At 40.0% G+C, this 21,238-nt stretch overlaps 1 protein-coding gene and 1 pseudogene across 1 annotated transcript in view; one reads left to right on the top strand and one right to left on the bottom strand.

Annotated features, from left to right (window-relative positions):
- The window catches only part of LAMA4 (laminin subunit alpha 4), a 142,096-nt gene that overhangs the window by 68,660 nt on the left and 52,198 nt on the right, over nt 1-21,238 (bottom strand). The window contains exons 5-9 of the mRNA XM_031680130.2: nt 19,995-20,075; nt 10,957-11,171; nt 8,878-8,973; nt 6,868-7,019; nt 4,938-5,048 (exon numbers count right to left, since the gene is read on the bottom strand). Of these exons, the coding sequence (XP_031535990.1) occupies nt 4,938-5,048; nt 6,868-7,019; nt 8,878-8,973; nt 10,957-11,171; nt 19,995-20,075 (655 nt within the window). The remainder of the gene's footprint in view (nt 1-4,937; nt 5,049-6,867; nt 7,020-8,877; nt 8,974-10,956; nt 11,172-19,994; nt 20,076-21,238) is intronic.
- On the top strand, nt 20,219-20,308 carry LOC116281687 (U6 spliceosomal RNA; annotated as a pseudogene).

Consider the following 21,238-nt stretch of genomic DNA (forward strand, 5'->3'; position numbering starts at 1 on the left):
CCTTTCACCCAGTATTCCAGCTGGAGGATTAGGGCCATGATTTTACCTGGAATATTTTTACACTTCCCATGCATGACCCAAGCAAGTGGCCCTTCATCAAGGAAGAAAATGCAGAAATGGTATCATAGCAAACACATGCCCCAGAGGCTTTTCATCAGGCACTTATCCGAAATCCCCTCTGTACAAAGCTCTCTGCACAACCACTAGGCCCTTCCCTAAACAGTGGGCTCTCCAAGTGGACACGGCCATGAGTCATGGTGTTCTTTTCCCCAATTCCAGTCTTCCTCTTGTCCTGTTCTAATGCCTTCCAGAAACACAAAATCTGTGGCCATTTTAAAATTAGATGATGTAGGAAATAAGATGAATCTTATTCTTGATGTCACCCCTTCCTGATTTTAAAAAATAGGGACACAAACATATAAAACAGTAAAAAAAATTTAACAAGCTGTGTTTTGGTCCAGTTTAAATTGAGTTGTATTTACAAAGGACAACATGCATATTTTTGACTTTGGTTTCATCTTTCTAGGGAAAGGGCTTATTGTTATTACTGTGTTGATTTAATTCATTTTTTGATATGGAAACTTTGAATTCATTGAAGTAATGAAAGACAGCTGGAGACTGTCCCAGCTCTAAGACCACCTCTTCTGACAAACACCAGAGGGCGCTTAGACATATACATTTAATAAAAGAGTGGCAAAGAGAAACATATGTTACTTTAAATGACAAAATTACTGGACATAATATATAGTGATGCCTTATTTGAATGCTTTACTTTTTTCTTTAACTTTGTTTATGGAAAGAAAATAATGATATGGGCACATGATAAAACAGGTGCAACTTGTTTTAAGAAAAACTAATTAAAAAATAAGCTCACAACTATAAGCCATTGGTGGTTAATGTTACAAATGGATTAATCATTTACTTACCCCAACAGTGAATTCTCCTTGTACATATTTGATATAAAAAGTGGCAAGAATTTTTTTATAATACAGTACATAAAGAGTAGTGTACCTAGAATACTATTAAATTGAGTATGATAATATCTAGGTTGGTCATATAGTTTACTGTTTAAACTGGGACACTTTTGAGAGTGAAAGGGGGAACTTTTAATAATCATCCTGGAAGACAAGCATGAACAGGGACAGTGCTGAATGAAACGCAGGAATATTGGTGTGCCATTTCAGAATCTGTACAGTAATATGTACTTCTGTGAGTTTAGCTACCTCCCAAATATTGATTTCCAAGTATCCTTCCAGCCTTGATCTCTTCTCTGAGCTACAGGCTCAAATCTCTAACTGCCCTCTGGCATCCACAGATACCTCACCCTTAAAAGTCCCAGGGTAACCCATTCTGAATTTTTAGTTTTGGCCATGTTTTTTCCAAGTAAAGCTTACATCCTCGTAACTCCTCATATGCAGTTGGTCACCAAACAATTGTTATTCCACTTGTCGTTTTGGCCTCTCTTCCTGTTCCTTACCACCTATAATCTCAGTTTATCCCTGTATACTGCAAATTCTTTTCACATGCAGACAAGGTAGTAATTGACCACTCTCGTTTGGATTACTGCGGCAGTCTCCTAACTGGTACCTCTGTTTTCAGAGTCTTAAACTCAGCAATCTATCATTCACACTGCAGAGAAATGTTTCTGAAACCTCAGATCTAATCAGCTCATTGTTCTACGTAAATGCTGCAATGTCTTCCAGAGACCACAGGATGGGCATGGTGGGCAAGGTTCTTCATGACTTCGACTGTGAGGACTTTTCAGCAATATCTCCTGCTCCCGCCTTACCGTTAATCTTCTGCAAGGCCAAATCCAAAGTTCTTCTAGTTCCAAGAATGTACCATGTTGTTTCACAACTCTCTGCACTTGTGGTACTTTTCCCTTGCTTGGAAGTGCTGGATAAACACCTAGTCATTCTTTAGCACACAGGTCAATACTCATCTTCTTTGAGAAGCCTTCCCTAATGTATCTCTGCTAAGAAGAGTTAATTATTTCTTCCTTAGAGCTATCTCTTTAGCCTGTATTACACCTCTGTTATTGAGTACAGTGCTAATTATTTTTTTCATATCTGTTTTTCCTAGGAGACTGTGAACTCCTTGAGAGCAGGGCCTTATCGTATTCATCTCAGTATCCCTAGCATCTAACATAGTAACTGCTATATAGGGTGGTAAGGAGTGCTTTTGGAACTGAAATGTATTCTTATTTTTTTGTCCTGCCTTTTTTTTCAGGATCAGAGATGAGGCTCAAATGCTTCTGATGTATGGAGGTGATCTACTTTCCTTCCTGTACTAAAGATCTCTTTGTACGTACTGATATGCAGGGAGCTTTAGCTGTGGCTGAAGAAGTAGGGAAGAGATGGGGGAGATGGAGAAGGGGAGGGGACAGTGCGCCTCTCTTCTGAGCCAGCCCTTGGAGACTGGGTTCTGTAACTCAGGGCTCCACAGTGTACCATTTAGACCCAGATGCCAAAGGGCAATACTGAGATTGGGAGAGGGCTGCCATCTTCACTTTTGTTTGTAGCCTAGTCCCACTCTGACTTTGGGGATGGTGGCTTTGGGAACATGGGAAAATGGAATCTTGACATAGGCTTTGGTACTTTCATTACAGGCATGCTCAGCAGTGGCAAAAGTGAGGCCCTTTTGGGTAGTGGTTATTTGGGAACACAAATGCTTGAGCATCCTTTGGAGGTTTTGAAGAAGTAGGGTGGGAAAGGGCTGTAATATTTCCCAAGAGAGGGCTAGGGGACTTGCATATGGAGGTTGGGGGAAAAAAATCAGTAACCTTAGATTAATGTAAATTGTGAGATTTGGATCATGTAAGATTCATGTGACAGGTAATGTGCATACAGAGGTACAGTTTAACAACACAGGGGTCAGGGGTGCAGACACAGTTGAAAATCTGTGTATAACTTTACAGTTGGCCCTCTGTATCTGAGGTTCCACATCTGCAGATTCAACCAACTGTGGATGATGTAGTACTGTAGTATGTATTTACTGAAAAAAATCTGCATGTGAGTGGACTCATACAGTTCAAATCAGTGTTGTTCAAGGATCAACCATATTTTCAAGTTCAAGGGGCAACATTACTGTGATTTTTATCATACTGTGGGACTCTACAGTGAAATCCTTCATTCTACTTAAAGTTAAATATTAATTACTTTCTTGATAGAAGACTTTCTAAGGCAAAACTTTTCTTAAATCCTTCTAAGAATCAGTCATGGACTTTTCTAGACTAAGGGCTTGAAGGATGATTGAGAAGTCCTTAAGACCAGCTCTAGGCATTTGTTTTGAAAAGTTTCAGCAGGTTCTTGCATCAAACAGGACTGTTGGTATCGTGGTCAGAAGGATGCTGTTTTCAATAAGAATCAGTGGAAACAGTCCGATGAATGTTCCAGTAGTTTTATCATCAACCTCTTGCTTTAGTGTCTGTTCTTATTGTTCAGGAGTCTTTTCTACTGTGATGTTAGTTTCAAGCTTGCAGTATTTCCTCCCTATGAAAGCCTGCATTTAACTTGTATTGGAAGTGGGAAAACTGCATAACAAAGGAACAGTAACTCCGTATCAAAGCTATGGGAGGAAATAATCTTGGTGAAAACAGTTCCTCAAGAATCTGAGACACTTTTGGCAAGTCTCAGCCATGATACTGAAATGAAATCACAATGAATTTTCACAAAGATTTCTTGCTTGGTATTTCCTTTGAAACTTAAGAAATCTCACTGCTCTTCAAACACTCATGGTTGGATTAATATGCTCCATTGCACAGGAATGAAGGACACAATTTTTATACACATACTTTTTAAACTTCTAAAGTGGCTGACTATTCCAAGGATCCAACTGGAGTAATTCACATTTTTAAAAGCATAATCTCTTGAAGTTTAAGAGGTCCAAGATCAAAAGAGATTATCAGAGTTATTTTAACCTTGATTTTTGTAGAAAATGAGAATTGTTTTGAAAAGAACTTCAACAGTTTATAATGTCAAACACCAATATCTGAAAGCAGAAATTCCAGAGTACTCTGGGCAGAGCTGGTGGAAAAAAAATATGTGAAACATTTTAATATGTTAAACATGGCGCCTTGTGGCTTAGCTGTATTTTTGTTTTATTAGTACAGAGGATGGATATTTTTCCTTTAGGCTCTTAGGGAGTTTATTTAATAGTCTCTCACATTGACACTGCTCATGTTTTAATGTTTTTCTTGTTCATCTGCAAAAGCTTTTACAAGTCATATTTACCTCCACATTTTTCTTAGTCTTCTTGACTTTTTTCATTTTAGTTGTTTTACTGGGTATTTGAAATTTTATCTTGTCAAATGTATTCTCTCTTTTCCTTATAATTCTTATGTTATATTTAAATGTATTGCTATTTCCTTTCAAGGCTTAATAATTATCTGGTTCTGTTTTCTTGTGGATTTGAGATTTAAACTCAAGTCTTTAATCTGTCTGGAATTTATCTTAGTATATGGTATAAAATAAGGATCCATGTGAATTTTTTTCCTGCCAAACTGCAAAACTTCTTTCTGAACACAATTTCTCTTCTTTCCTTTCATTATTTAATCCATCCTTTAGCAAATATTTACATTTTATATTCTATACAATAAAGTCTATTTATTGATGTTCTATAGCTCTTAGCCATAAAATGTTAAGGTGAACAGTTGAATGATACCCTAATTGAAACATATATCAACCATACTAACCAGCAGCAAATAGAATGTAAGTTCTCCATAAACACAGTTTTTCAAGGAAACGAATCAAAATGGGAAGATACAGCAGAGACCAAGTATATCAACTTTCTCCCCAGATCTTGCCTTGATTTATTTTAAGGCACTTGGGTCACTGCATTTTTTCTGGGCTGTGTTAAGCCTCAGTCATTTGTGACTAGCCAGGTTCACACCAGCTAAGTCCCTTCTCTGAAGTCAGCCCCAGAAACTGAACACATACCCTTTCAGCCAATTCCTCCACGTCAGATAGAAGGCTTTTCATTGTGTTCTCAGCATTGTTGATTTGTATCTTTCTTAGGATATACTGGTTTTCTCTCTCTGACAATTTTGTCTGTGGGGAAAAACAAACAAACAAAACCCACATATTTTTCCAAAGTCCGTAGATGTGCACACCAGGTTTGTAAAAAAAAAATAGAAAAAATTCTCTTAGTGTAAGAGGACTCAGAATAGAGTATGAGCCTTTATTCTCAAAACAGTGGGGTCTGCAGGCTGGTACGAAGCTTGAGGTCTATGTGAGCGGGCTCAGGGCTCTAGGGGTTGAAATTCTGTGAACTCCACTCATCACACTGGAGACTCTGGCTTGGGCTGTGCTGGTTCTGGGGAAAGGGTACGTTTTCCAAATTTGCACAAAGGCACAATATAGACTGGCAGTGGCCTTGGGTGTCTGAGCTTTAAAACTCCAATTTTGACAGGTCTTGGAGGAAATGATAACCCACCTGGATCAATACAAATGGAGTTTAGAAATTCACTTTCCTCTTTTTGGTGTAGAGAGAGCAATTCTCTTTATTTCAGACCCTTTCTTATCTACTTTTGAGGAGTTTGGTCCAAATGTAGCTTTCCTCTAATTACTTTGGAGTAAGCCTTTTAATCTTGGCACTTACTTCCCATCACCTATAATTATTCCTATCTTGAAGTTGTGCTGTTGGGGAAAGAGGATTCGAATGGTATCAAGAGGACTGAGTCTGGATAACTTCTCTGAGAATTAGTGTCTTCATGAATCCAAACAGATGAGTCTGGACAAGAACAATTCTTAAATTTAGAATAGAGTGCTCCCTAAGATTCCATCCAGCTCTAAAATTTTGTGATTTTTAAAACAAAAATGACTTTGTTTTATACTTTGCATATTTAGGCAATAGCTGTGGATATCATTTTCATCTCCAAAAAGGAGAGTAACGAGAACTTTCTATGTTAGGTACTGTTCTAACTGCTCTACATGTAACAACTCACTGAATTCTCTTAACAACCCACAAGATGGATGTAATCATTATCCTCAATTCCAGATAAGGAAACTGAAAAATAAAGAGGTTAAATACCTTACCAAGGTCACATAGCTAGTAAGTGTCAGAGCTGAGATTGGAATCTAAGCATTCTGGTGTCAAAGTTTATGGTCTTAATCATTATGCTGAATGGATTAATCAAGTAAAAAAAAGGTGCTGGAATTCATTCTATTATCCTTTCAGCTAATTATTATTGTTTTTAAAAATATCTGTTAGTTGTGATAGAAGCTCATGATTTAGAAGGAAAAAAAAAAAAACCTCTTACAGCTTAGATATATAAGCACTGTTATAGCTTTTGACTGTTGCCTGCCTTTAACTTGTTGATTAGATACTAACCAAGACCCAGGAAAAGAAACAGAGAATATGAGTATACTTGCGTGTTTGAGTGTGTGTGTGAGTGTGGGAAAATAAGAAGGAATGTGTGTCAGTGAGAAGGAAAGGACAAGAGATAAAGGGAAGGAAGGAGGGAGAAGCAGAGAGTGAAAGGGAGGTGGAGGGAGAGAGAGAGGAGATTAGAGAAACTTCTCTAAACATGGCAAACTGAAGCTCAAGTAATGGTATGTTTGTGTTGTTGACTTGAGTAACCAACATTTAGCTCCACCAAAGAAATAAGAGTGTTTCTTCTCCCTCAATAGCTTTGTACACAGATATGAGTTTTTCAGTAATTCAATTTTCCATATTAACCTCTTTCATGGACGACAGCTCTTGGTTTAGGCTGAAGTTCATGACTACAATCAACTTTTCATAACTTTCTAGGTCTAACAATTTGCAATATAACCACAGGACTCAAATACCAAAAGGGTTAGGAGTTACTCGGAGTGACCCTGTGAAACAAGATTGAAAATAAGCAGAGGGTACACCATTCTTGCATACTTTGAGAAGGTAGATGGTGGAGTTGATTTCATTCACGTGCCTATGAGCAGCAGCACCAGATGACACACTCAGCAGACTGGATTTGCTTTCTTCAATGGAGAGCGCCGCTAGCCGAAGGTCGTCAGTCAGATCCCAGATGCACTTATCACAGCCTGGAGGTAAAATAGGCATGTCATTTCTTCAAAATCAAAGGTCAGCCAGGAAGCATGCCACTTTGTCCATCATCACATGCACTTCCTTGGTTAATACTATTTGTATTTTTGTTTCCTGAGATGTCCTGGGCCATGGCACTAGTCCTTACACTCAAAGCAGAGTAGAGCCTAAGACAAACCAAAGTGTATATTAGGCACTATCCTCACTTAAAAAGTGACAAAAAAAAAAACACATGCAACAGGAAAGTAGGTTAATATGAACACTAAGGGCTGAATTGAGAAAGGAAGGAAGCACAAAAGGGCAAGGCATCTGAAAGATGGATGGGTGGAGAGAACCTCTCTCCACTTTTCTCTGGTGGTGGGAAAGCTATCTGGGATGACTTCACATCAGGCTTTAGGCTTCTGCCTTGTGCTGGCTGGTGAAGATGGTATGGTACCAGACATTCTTCCTCTCCTAGCTGCTTTTCTTATGGCTATTTAGGTTCTAGTGCCTTTGCCTCACCCCAGCAATGGCTCAATGCCTCCCCATGGCCTGACCTTCAGTCTGGATGAATGCTTCAGCAGAAGATGGTCACTAGGCCATCACTGTTTCCAAGTATCACTCTCTGATAGCTGACAAACCTGCACACCTGGTGAGGTAGGTCATGGTTTCTCATTGCTTCCTGCATTTTGCATTTGAGTCATCACACCCAGGGACCCAGTGCCTTCCTATGACACACTCACAAGGACACCCTTTGAAACTTCCCTGTTCCCAATCTCTTCCTCAGGCTGTACTCTCTTCTAGAGAACTGATAAATGGAGACTAAAGTGTTAACGGTTGTTAATATGTTAATTTGTTATTTGAAGTTTAACATGTTCTTACTCATATGGTTTCTCAAAGGAATGACTCCCCAGACAGCATATCAGGCTGGTGGAGGAGATGCATAGGGCCAAGCAGGCGTCTCAATATCCTTAAAGTGACCCTGCTTAGGGGACCACCTATGCTGTCAGTGTGTAAAACTCTGTGCTCCTTGTGCCTCACATCCTATGTCACTTTCTAAGATGGGATTCATCAGTAATATTAATCTCTTGTGCCCAGAGGGACTGAGAGACCAAGACATTTTTGTTTGGGAGAGGGGATATCTCATGTTAAAGTAAACTTTAAACCACTCTATTTAAAATTAAGCCAAATATTAGACATTCTAAGGCAAAGCTTACTCAAATCCTTCTAAGAATCAATCATGGATTTTTCTAGGCTAAGGTCTTGAATGATGCTTGAGAAGTCATTCAGACTGGCTCTGGGCATTTGGTTCAAAATGTTTCAGCAGGTTCTTGCACCATTGGGATCATGCATGATTTGATTGACAGGAGAGAAAGAAATCCAGGAAAGAGAAAAGTCAGCTCCATTTCATAAGCCCTTAATATTATTATATTCCTGGTACCACTTCAGATTTGGGAAAAGCCAGCTTAAGTCTCTTGGTATCTCAGTTTCCCCATGCTGTAAAGCCTTGTCTGTAGGTAACATTATCTGAGGACCTGAAGAGAGACTATAGAAAGAGGAGCTAAAATGAACTCAGTCATTGGGAATTGTGTTTCTGACTTTGCCTTTACCTACTAAATAAGATGCTGAACTTAAAGACTTGATAAAATACATTTTCTAAAGTAGAGCTGTTTAAACATATATCATCTGTCAGCCAATTGGAATCAGGTGGACTGAATGCCTTTTGTTTAGGGTCAATTTGGTTGAGGCACAGGCAGGGTTAAAGTCGAGGGACCCAGGCAGTTTCTAGAGAGAGGGTATTGCATAACTCTTCTTAATCCTACACCTGCAGCACATTAGAGAATGTGGGGTTAGTCAATCATGTACTGTTATTTTTACTTATGGTTGGGCAGTCCATGCCTGTAGGGGTTTCAAAACCTTCTTCCAAGCATTCTCCAGTTACACTGTCACATGGGCCTCCTCCACAATTGCACACTGTGGGAAACAGAAACAAGAGATTAGGGATTCATTTCTTAATGTTTAAAATATGGTATTTGTGGTTTGTAGAAATACTGGCTATCAGTATATAATTCTTCAATGGGGATTAATTATATTCTTCTTAAAACCATGTGGAATCCATGATATAGGGATTATGCCCTTCACCCAATTAAGCCCCAGCTCAGTGAGATTTCCAAAGGTGATCTTGGGGCAGAAGTCAATCTAAACGTTTCTAGGATTCCTTTGTCAATTATTTGAGATTCTGCATGATGCTGCAACTGCTTCAATCCAAAGAGATCCTGGTCAGTTTCACAAGTACAAAATGATCACAGAGCCCATGACTCAGTTGGAATCTGAAAGCCATCCTTTCATCACAGACTGATTTTCCAGTTTAATCCAACTCCAGGGTTGATCATTGCCAGGTGTGAGGGAGGAGCAGCCCAGCTAGGACTGAGTGAAGAGACCCAAGAGTGATTCTTGGCTCCCACAGTGGTTGACCTCTGGCAAGACAGACTCCAAACCTCCACATGATAGCTATCAATGGGATGGCTAGGAACAATGTCGTGGAAAGAGTTAGAAGCATATTTACATGAATCAAGGAGGTCTGAAAGCCCATTATTAGTTTACTGATGATTCTCAAGAATGCCTTTTGGACAAAAACAAAAACAATATCCCAATCTCATCAGACAGTTTATTTTCCACTGAGTTTTGAACTGGAGATTAATTTTTAATATTTAAAAAGGATTTCTTAAACTATCTAGGTTAGCAAAAAGCTGGAATACAATTGTGAATTTTCCCTCCACTTCTTAACTGTCTTTACAGAATAATCATAAAAAATTAGCTTCAAGGGGGACATATATTTGTTACATTTTGGCTGTTTAATGTTCCACAAAATGCAGATTTATTAAACAATTCAGCAAGAGCATGCTTTACTGCCTCGAACCTCAGCTTTTTTTCAAAGAGTGATCTGCATCTATGTAGTTTAACATGAGTTTAGTCAGTGTTTTGAGAATCAAGATGTCAACGTTTAAGTCTGATTTTGCCAACAAGTTTTTGATGCCCACTTTCTCTCTCTTTAGTCCGACTGGACACAGAGCTCCTCTCTTCCTCCATTATTCTCAGGGTTACGTCCGTGAGCACACAACTTTCCTGAAGATTTGTTTAATTTTATTGTGACTTCTGCAGATCATATCCATTTCCTTCTCAATTCAAACTCTTCACTTCCTAAAATCTCTTCAAGTGGAAATCTGTTTCAGTGAGAGAATCTCTGATAGAAGCATGCCAAGAGCACAATACCTCTTACTCACTCTTTTTCCCCTCAAAGTTGCATAAGAGAAAGAATATACAGTCTTAGCCTTCCTTTAGCCCTAAGGAAAGGCAATTTAACTTCACTTCTAAAGAGATTCACTCTCTGAGGTAAATGGACTGGAGAAATCCTGAATAAAATTTGTACCTTTCAATGTAACTGAAGTCTAGGAAGATTTCTTATACTTTCCCTGAACTATTTACTCTGATAATTTGAGGAAATTGGGGGATGATTAAACTACCCTTGGCTTGCTAATCTATTTCACTAAAATGTCAATTTTACTCAACATAACTGAAAAAAAAAAGACACAGCTTGCAGAATGAGAAAAATGATGTGAACCATGCAAGCTTTCATTCAGTCCTCTGGTCTGAAAGTCTGATTTATTTCTTTGATCAAAATTGGAAGGATATGAAGATGATACAACAAAAAGTTCACTAGTGTTAGCATCTCAGGGTTCACTCTACCCATGAGCTAAGTTATTTTCATCTTGATAAAAAATATCTACCCCTATGAGTATCTACATTCCTGAGAATGTTATGTTGCCCTGGAAGTGTCAAGGGCGTACTTGTAGTATTTCCCTAAGATAAATTCACCTAAATTCAGCATTGACAGAGAACCTGCTCTATCATGCACGTGCTGGCCAGGTAACTGATGCTGTATGCACAGCACTGTACCTGCACAGTTCTTGGCTATCCTGGCATCCCCATAGTAGCCAGACGCGCAGCGTTCACACTTGAATCCGGTGGTGTTGCGTAAGCAGTTCCTACATTGGCCAGTGACCTCATCGCAATCTTCAAAGATCAGGTTAGGATCTGAATTTCCACTGCAGTCACATTTTTTGCAGGTGCTTCCAATCAGCAAGGGGTTTCCATAGTAACCAGGAGCACATCTGAAGGGGAATCATATGTCAAAAATTTAGCATCCATAGCTTTGTCTTCCTTTTTATCTTCTTTCCCACCTAGAAGAAAGTGTAATGAATATTTGTGGATTGGCATCCCAGAATTAATTCCCATTCTCCCATCTTCCTAATAGGACAAGACTTTGTTTTTAAGGAGCTACCCCTCCCCATTGTGTTGCAGCCCATTCAATTTGGCTAGACCCTATGGTGCAGGAGTGTCTGGCTATAACCAGTGAGGGGGCAATTTTGGTCATCTCAATGACTGGGATGCACAGCTGGCATATAATGGGTGCCACCAGAAATGCTAAATGTGATGATGAGATGTGCCCCTCAGGCACAGCTAAAAATTGTCATGGCCAAAATGTTAATAATACCTTTATTGACAAACACTGGTATAAACCACCATTCCACCTTGCCATACAGAACTTCAGATAAACTAAGCCTGAGACAATCAGTGCTGGCACTGTCCTGGCCAAAATGGTTTGGCTTAGGAGTGATTCAACTGGAGAGGAACTCAGGGCTCTTGTTTAACAGTTGTGTGAAGGCATTCTCTCCATCTGTAGGTGAATGTAGAGGCAGACAGCACTCAGCTCTGGCAGCCTTCTTGTGACTGAGGGAAGGTAGTGTGGAGACAAAGCAGAGGGCAGAGCTGGGAGTACCACAGATAAATGGAGTCAGAGCCAGATGGCCATTATTCTGTACGTTTTAGATATATGAACCTACAGAGCCCAGGCATCTAACTGTGTTTGTTGTAGGGGCAGAACTGATGCCTATGGTCATGCCAGCTGGCCCTTCATGAGAGACTCCAGCCCAGTTGGAGAGCAGAGACTGAAACCTATCCAGCCTTTGCTGGCCTTGCCAAGCTGCGCGTTCTGGGTGGGGCTGCCTCTCTCAGAGGAAAAAAAAATGCCTTTCTTTGCTTTTCCCAAAAGGTGCCCTGTGGGGTAGCAGAGGCCCTGCTGTGAGTGAAGGAGCAACAGGCCTCATCTAAGGGGGCAGCTGCTTTTCAGCTCCTGTCAACTGTTTCCAAATTGTAGCCTGGAGGGAATGACAGATTTGTTACTAGATTTTCTTACTTGAAAAGGAAAAAGTTGAAATTTGGATTTTAATGTGGAATTTCAGTTTTTAAAGGTTGGTTCAAACTCTGTAAGAATACTGTATGAGCCAAACTCCGTGTTTGCTGGCTGGCTGTCGCCTCCTCTCTGCTGTGGACCCTAAACTAGCATTAAGACTGGCTAACTGGGGCTGAAGATGCTTCGGGAGTGGCTGGAAAGAATGCGGAGTCACATCATCATGGGGTTGAAGGTCAGGCACAGGCATTAGTTCTGATGTGGGAAAGCGCAAGAAAGAGAGTTGGTGAAGGTTTCTGAGTGCGATGAAAGTGATGGTGAAGGAAGTTGGTGTTGGCATCAGAGTTCAGGATGGACTGTGGGCTGGAACGGGAGACTGGGGTGGGGTGGGGAGGGCCTAGGGTGGGGTCTTGGCCTTGGGAGTGGAAAGGAAGGGAGCACTTTCCAAGGAAACCAATAAGACCTGGCCAGTAATAATAAGACATCACACTTTCTAAATGTTTCCGTTTAAAGTAAGAGAATCATGATTCTGAACATTTGAAAAACAGAGATATGAAAAAAATCACACCTGTAATCCCAAGATCCTAACAAAATCACTGTTCAACATTCTGCATGTGTTTTTCCAGGCTTTCTTGCCATGTCTCAGTTTTTTTGACATAGTTATAATGATGGTTTGTTCTGTCAAGAATAAACATACTAGCATTGTATCTCATGGCTTCACCTAGGTGAGTCTATTTAGTTACCACAGACACATCGGAGGTAGGCCATGCAGGCCTGGCATCCTGCGGCTGAGAGGCTACTTTGGTTTTCCAGGCTCACATAGCTAGGAGGTCACAGTGAAAGACCCAGACCTCCTGATTCTGATGTTCTTTCCTGCGCTCCTCCCTGAACCACAACTGCTGCTGCTATAAATGAATGAGTGAATTCATCCAACAGAAGAACAATTCACGTCTATTTTGTGTAAGGCATGGAGAGACAGGAAGAGGAAAAACACACAGCCCATGCACTGAAAGAACAGGAAAATAATTAAGCACAGTTATATATCATACCATGAATTGTAGAAATCGAGGTCTATGAAAAAGATAAGAATAAACGTAAGTGCCATATAACTCACAAAGAAACACCGCCCCCCAGAGGAAATGTGCGATGAATTTTGTTATTGATACTCATGTCTTTGTACCTCTGGTTTATAGGCCCTCTTGTCCTCAAGCCAGCATAAATCATCCCTCTACAGCACTCATGGCTGGATTGAATTTCTATCCTGTGCTGCAGTTCACCAAACAGAATACTGGACTCTTAGCCTCATTGAAATGGGCCTCAGATCTGCCACCTCAATGTGCAGCTGGGGAGCCTGAGGTCTGGGAGTGAACGGACTTGTCCAAGCTCTCAGAAGTTGGATGCCAGTTACTTTCTTTTCTCTGTTTAATTCCACTGTATTTGATCTCCAAAGGTTGCCCTAGTCTTCTACAAGAGAAAAACCAAATTCTCTCTTCTCTTAAGTCAGAATCTCAGTCACAGTGGAGACCTACTTTGAGTCACTTTGAGTTTCAAGAACATCTTTTGGTGGCAGGTTCAGAGACAACTCTGAAGTCACAGTCCTAACTTCAACCCTACAGATTTTATATAATGAGCATGCAAAGGTCTTGTACTCATAGTATACCCTCTAACCTCGACTTTATAAATGAGGAAGGTAGAGCACAGAGAAACTGGATGATTGGTTCACTGCTTCAGGGCTCAGGCATCATTTAGGACTCTAAGTTTAAGCTCTTTCCACTTCACAAGTCTGTCTTTAATGAATTAACTAATTAATCCATTAATGATTTCAACAGTTGAGTAATCAAATGCTATCTATTGATGTACCTAATTTCTCCTCTCAAAGAGCAAATAACAAATGATACAGAAGGACCAGGAGTTGGATTTAGAGTCAGCATTGGAGCCTAGGTACCCAGTACTGATCCTTTTTTTTCTTCCATAATCTCATTTCTAGCTTTATTAATGACTTGATCCATTCAGAGAAAATAGAGCTTTTAAATTTACAGTATAAATGAGAGAACTGTGACATATGAACTTTGTCATTTCAGTTAGTGAAATTATTTGGGCAAAATGGAAAACAAAAAGATGTTTTTCAGAAAAAATGTTTTTGACTAAAAACTATTATTTCAGGAATTTTTGTAGTGCTTTTTAATCTCCTCTGTTCTTTCTCCTTTGCTTCTCTTTACAGGGTCATACAGCTCTCACTAAATGCCTTTATCAAAGGTGCCAAAATTCCCAGCCCAGGTGGCATAGCTTTTCTGAGAGAGATGTCACTCTGTAGCTATCATTGGGATTACATTAAAAAAAAAAAAAAGCACCTGTTACATAGTAGGTGCCATACAAATGCTCTCTACTTCTCTATGAAAGCCTGAAAAATAAGGGTAGGAAAATGTAACTAACCCGTTCCAGGTCTCAGGGCAAGAATCCAGAAGTGGGGCAATGCAGAAAGTAGGGAGTAATAAGAAGAATTCTGTAGCGATAACAGGGCTGGTAGCTTAAGTTTGAAAAGCTTGGTGCCTACACAGTGAATCAGACTAAATTCCTGAATCAAAAGATAAGCTTTAATAAATGTTAGCTTCCTCTTCCTCCTCATCCTCTTTATTCTTCTTTTCTAACATCAAGATGATCGTCAAAATCATTATCACTGTCATCATAATTGTCTCTGATGATACTATTTTCAGCCTTTCCTGTTAGGATTTTCAGGTCTCCCTGGAATTTGCTTTCATTTGTCCCTTTCTTCTTTCAGATCCTTAAGCAACAAAATGCACACGATATATCCCCATAGGATCTTAGCATGTCTCTCATTCCCCCACAGAACTGAATGGATAAAGGTGCATTACTAAAGCTGTCCCAGAGACAATGTGGACTACTGAGGCATCGACATCATATACATTTATTAACTGAAAACTTTGCATTGAATATTGAGGGTCAATTGTGTGATATTAAATTAAGTCTCCTCAGGCTCTGAGTTTCAGCCTCATCTTTAAAATGAATTACTTGGGAGCCAAGGGAATGTCACACTAGAATGAGAATGAGAATTCAAAATTTCTGTCCATACAATTGTGCATCTTACAATCATTTGCATCAGAAGATAACGTCCAATTACAAACTTTTTCAGCCAGATGGCAGTGACTTGACTCCCTCAATTCTGGGTCACCCTCTTCCATTTTCCAGGCATGGGGTGGGAAGTGAGGGGTGGGGGCAAATGGTGCAAGAAATGATTGATTCTTGCCACTACCTGGTACCTTCTTCAAGGAATATTAAAAGTTCTGAGTTTTTAGTTAAAAGAAGGACTACTGAAACAAATGTAACTCAGCGCATACCACATTCTAGATACTGTGATGGAGGAAGAACGGACAGAGAAATAAGATGCTGCTTCTGCTGAGAACCTCACAGCTTAATGAGATTTTAAAAACTGTGTGATTTTGAACAAGGGGCTTACCCTCTCTGTATCTCACTTTCTTTGCAAATAAGGACGAAAATGGCATCTCACAGGATTTTTTTTTGGTGTTTAAATGTATCATTGCATGTAAGGTGCTTACAACAGTGCCTGGCATACAGTAAACACTCAATAAATGTTAGTCACTGTTTTTAGTAATCCAAATGCAATACAATGTGGTAAGCTCTACCACTGACCTGGTGGATTGTAAGAGCGTGAGTTCAGCATGGAGAGTTTAAATTGTGAGGTGGGCAAAGGACTTTGGGTAGAGATAGGTAGGACCCCGAGTAAGCTAAGAAACATGGACCTTACTAGAAAGACAAATGTGTTGTGAGATGTTTTGCACAGAACTAGAAGAGGCTCATGCTCTACGCTTTAGACCAATGTTGCTCAAACTTGTATGTAGTATGGACCCCTGTGAAAGTAAAAACATTTATATAGAATATCTCTTCCACTATTCACTTAAATTGTCTTTAAATATTTCAAACACAAAACTAAGTAGTAACTTACTATGCCCATGGCTTTTATACGCCTTGAAAACCAAGGCGAATTTTCCGAATAAAACACAACAAAAGTATAAAATGAATCAAATGCAAATTAATAGTATTAATTCAAGACAATGGATGATGTTGTCTTGTTGCAACCAAATGGCCACTTGCAGTGTGATGTGGTAGAGGACTGTTTGAGCTCAGCATGCATGACCTGCTGTGTGCCACGTGATGACTCAGTTTGCCTCAAAGTTATGCCATTTGGCCTCCAGTTGTCTGTAATGCCTCACTGACACACTATCAGCCATTATTTTCTCCTCAGCTCTAAGGCACATCCCCTCTCATTATAAACTGGTACTACAGAAAGTCCAGGATATGTTTCAATGAACTTTTGTCTCAAGGTTATCATTGAAATTGAAATTAAACACAAAATTAAGAAAACATTCACTGAAAACCCATGAACCTCCATGAATGTTTCTAAGGACACCAGTGGTTCTTGAGTCCGAGTTTGAAAAATACTGTTTTATATTTCATGTGTGGTACTCAAGGTTGAAATAGAGTAGCAGGTCACAAGGCACTGAGAGGACTGGCGTGAGAACCAAGTGAGGAGTCAAAATATGAGTCCCCGGGCCTCATCCTAGAGGCCTCTTTTTAGCGGGGCACAGAAACTGTTAGGGAGGGCTGAGGAATCCAAAGGTTTCCAAGAGATACTTATATGCAGTCAGTATTGAAAACCACCCCTTAATTAAATGATCTCTTGGTACAGAAACACCCAGAGTGTTCTTGGTTTGGACTAATGAGAGAGATACCCATACAAATCAGCCGTGTGTTTTGAAAAGACCTTGTGGAGAAGTCTGAGCTCATAAATTCATTGAAAACACAGATTAGATGAAGTTGAACTGGGACAACTTAACAATGTGACTGTTAAACTCGAAACAGAAACCCCCTCTGAGTCCCAGAGTCAAACACAAATCAAAAGCAGCTAAGGCCCCTTTCTGTGGGATGATCCAGCCCCTCTGTGGGAAGGAAATCATCCCTTCCACTACACACTTATAGGGCCTTAGCTTGTCCTTCTCTTGAGCTTTTTCTTTTTTCTGCCTCGTAATGAATGGTTTTCAGGTCTGTCTCCTCTCCTAGCCTTGACTTCATTGAGGACAAGAGACCTTATCTTAGATGTATCGCAGCCTTACTCCCTCCGTCAATCTGTTTGTGTGATCATTTCTATTTTGAAGAAGAGTCCCCTGGATTGTTGGGTCAATTTTTGTTATACAAGACCTCAGAACATTCTCTTTAAAAGAGCAGGGTGTAAGGAAGGTGGACAGGAGAAGGTTGCTCAAAGTGATCCTCCCCAGTGCACATGAAAGGCCTTAGAAGAGTTGCTTACTTCCAGCACCTTTGTAGATGCAGCCTCCTGTCAAAGGGAATCTAGTAACAGATCAACAGTTTTTCTCCTCCACATCAGAGGTTCAAGTAATTTATTAATTATCATCATTTAAAATAGGAGACCCTTAGGAAGACATTTAGGTAAAGTGGTATGGGGACAGGGAAAGAATCCAGATTTTTAGGCCAAATTGCAAATGATGGTTCCCACACTTAGCAGTGATGTGACATTTAGCAGGCCAAAGTTTCCTCATCTGCAAAATGATGAAATACTACCTCCTCTCAGGGTGGTTATGAGGCTGGAGGATGAGAAATGTAAAGCAAGGAGGACACAATAAAGGGCACTATGTAGCTCAAAGCCGTAATTTCTAACTAAGGAAACTGAGATTCAGGGAAATGAGCCAACTTGTCCCAGGCACACAGTATGCCAGTGGCAGAAACCAGACAATGGGGCACAATGATTTGTACTGTCACCGGTTAATTTTTATTGAACATTTATTAAGTGCCAGGTGCCATACTAAAAGCTTTTTAGTATAATCTCACAACAGTCCTGTGAGGTGGATAATTTCATTTTTTCCTTTCTGGAAATGTGGAAATTGCCACTGAGTAGTCAAATAACTTGCTCAGGAGGACTACAAGGGGCTAGAGCGGAGAGATAGACTCAGCCAGGCTGACGCTATATCTCTTCAACACTCTGCTTCCACTTCCTAAACTAGTTCTCTCTCCATCCTATCAGTCCAGGTCCAGACTAAGCATCAGATCGGACTCAGGCCTGTCAATTAATGAAAGGTCCCAGGAGCCTCTGATGTGGGCCAGGGGATTTATTACCTACAGTCCCACGTCGGAGGTGGGCATGTCGTTCATGCCAGGCCCCTCACTGTCACTGACAGAACCCTTAGCCACATCCCTGTGCAATTTTGCAGGGCTCAGCCCTTGGGGCTGAGATTACTTTACTTCTGGGAGAACTTGCATTTGGTCAGCAGGACACAATTTAGGGCCACTAATTTCCCTCACAGGAGCCATTGAACACCCACTAGGTGGTAATGCTGTTTAATCCTTATCAGACTAAACCGAGTTTAACCTCAGACACTGAGGAGAAAAATCTCCATCCCTAGCTGATGAACAATCCTCTCACACCCTCACTGAGCCAGATAATGAGTAAATCAGGTGGCTTGTTTTCCTGGGTTCCCAAATAAGGAAATACAGAACAAGTGTGTCACTAACATTAATCTGATCACCTCTAGCAGTCCCTCCTAAAGGATGAAATTTATTTGATCTCTCAGTTTTTACTTTCCTCTTTCTTTATTGTAAAAAAGGGAAAAATCACAACTCTTTAGCGAAAGAATTATCCTTATTTTTCACATTTAATAATCACAATAGCAATGTCCTCAAGAGATTTTCTATGTACCATAGACACTGTGGCTTTTTAAAAAGAGTGCCAGAGCTACTCTTCAAGAGGTGGAAGGTGTTATTTTTGGAAGTGAGATGGTATTTAAGTTTACCTTTTGAATCTCACGCTGAGTCTGTGAGCCACACCCAGGGCAGTCGGGAACTCCTGTGGTGAGGTGAGCCCTGCAGATGTGGGGATGTGGGACTAGATGTCTGATTCGTCCCTCCCCGCCCTTCCCTCCCTGTCTCTGGGACACCAAACATCAACTTGCTGCCTAAACACAATAGGGGTGCCAACGTTAATTTCAAAAAAAAAAAAAAAAAAAAAATAAGGCCTCTCTCTGAGACACTTTCAGCAGAAGCCATTTTATCTTGGAAACTGGTGAACAGCTGATGGTGGCAGGGATGGGAAATGTCTTGCCAGGAAATATTCAGTGAGAAGCCTTGGTCCCTTGCTTGCCAAGGACTTTTCCACTTGAGCAAAGCCCCGAGCACCTTAAAAAAGAGTGTTAGGTGTAAGTACCAAACAGGGATTTAGAAAATCCAAACTCACGGAAATAGTTTACTTTTCAGAAGAGATGGTGTAAAGAATGGGTTAAATAATGTATTTCAATGAATCACTCTATTAACTGACCTATCAGTTAATTGAAAAAGGAATCATTTAGGAAGGCTTTCTTTCTCTCTCTCTCTTTTGAACATTAATTATACTACTAATTCTCAGTGATAGAGAAATGGTACCAAAATCAAGTAGAAAATCTTTTCAAAATATTCAAATTCATTTTCCTCTTTCCTTGCCCATTTATCCTGAGATGCAGTGCTGGATGCCTAGGCAGCATTGTTTTAGCTGTATCTGAGGCATGGGACTTGGGAAAGCTTCCCCAGGGAGCTCTGATATTGATCCCCCATTCCCTCTTCTTAAGATCTAGTGAATGGGAGCATGGCAGAGCTGATGAGTGCAAGAAATAGAAAGTTTCCTTTGACCCTCCCCAGAAAACAGTGACTTTTAGTAGCCTACCTTTCACAGTTAGGTCCAGCATAGTTTTCTCTACAAATACACCGAACAGCTCCATTTTTCCTATAGCAGGATTCTGCAAAACTAGAATTGAAAGAGAACATTAGAAGTCAATTCCATACATCCCTGAAAAGACTGTCTTAACTTTTGATTAGATCATTTCTACCTTGGTCCCCCTCAAGTTCAAATGGGTGCGATCATTTGCTTCATTTAAATTACATCCTCTTGTGCTCACTTCGGCAGCACATACACTAAAATTATTAGCATGGCCCCTGAGCAAGGGTGACACGCAAATTAGTGAAGCATTCCATATTTTTCAATACATGTTTTTTAATTTGAAAAAAAATTACATCCTCTTCTTTTTCAAGAAAGTTTAGAATATCAGGCTCAGACACAAGATGACACGCCACTGGGGACACCACTTCTCATGTCCACCTTATCTCTCCATAGAGGCACTTCATTATTTTTACCTGAAGCAGTGGGAATTTCCAGAACATCAAATATGTGTGTGTTTATAAATATACATATATTTTAATTCAAGTCTAAAATACATATTCCAAAGCCAGAGATAAAATAAGCAAATTTTACCTGCGATTTTAAACTTGTATGAGCATTTCCTCTTATTTCCACCACTTTCTGTGTATACATTTGAAAGGTTCCCCCTTTTTTTCCACACTAGCTCTCTTTCACTCTTCAAGGTCATGAGCCACTTCTAAACTATGCTCTACAGTCTCCACAGAACCTTAATTTCTTTCATGTGTACCTTAAAGATTGGGAATAAAGAGTGCAGAGACTGGTTCAGCTGATCAAAGTCACAAAGCCAGTACTCAAGCAAGAAACAGGACCCATTGTAAAAGGATTCTAGTCCATAGAACTTCTCTTGATTCTTCTTCTTCTTTTTTTTTTAACAATAAAAATTAGGACACAGGACAGAAAAAAATAAACACATTGTTGCAGCAGAACAAATAACTATCTTAATTATTAAGGTGGGGAAATGGAATATTACTCTCCACATGTTTTGTAAATTCTATGCTGACACATGAATCCATCTCTTTGCGGGGGGGTGTGTGTGAAAAATTTTAAAGGATTTTAAATTAGTTTTGGCTTAGGTATTGTACAATCCATGGAGTGTGCCCTGCTGTTCTCACATTCCTGCGTGTATCAGCAAAGACCTAATGGTCTTCGGAGGAAAGCAAATGGATATGTTTGCTTTGTGTCAAGACATTTATAAAATCAGTCAGAAAACA

Source organism: Vicugna pacos, chromosome 8 (genome assembly GCF_048564905.1).
Source record: "Vicugna pacos chromosome 8, VicPac4, whole genome shotgun sequence".
Lineage (NCBI taxonomy): Eukaryota > Metazoa > Chordata > Mammalia > Artiodactyla > Camelidae > Vicugna > Vicugna pacos.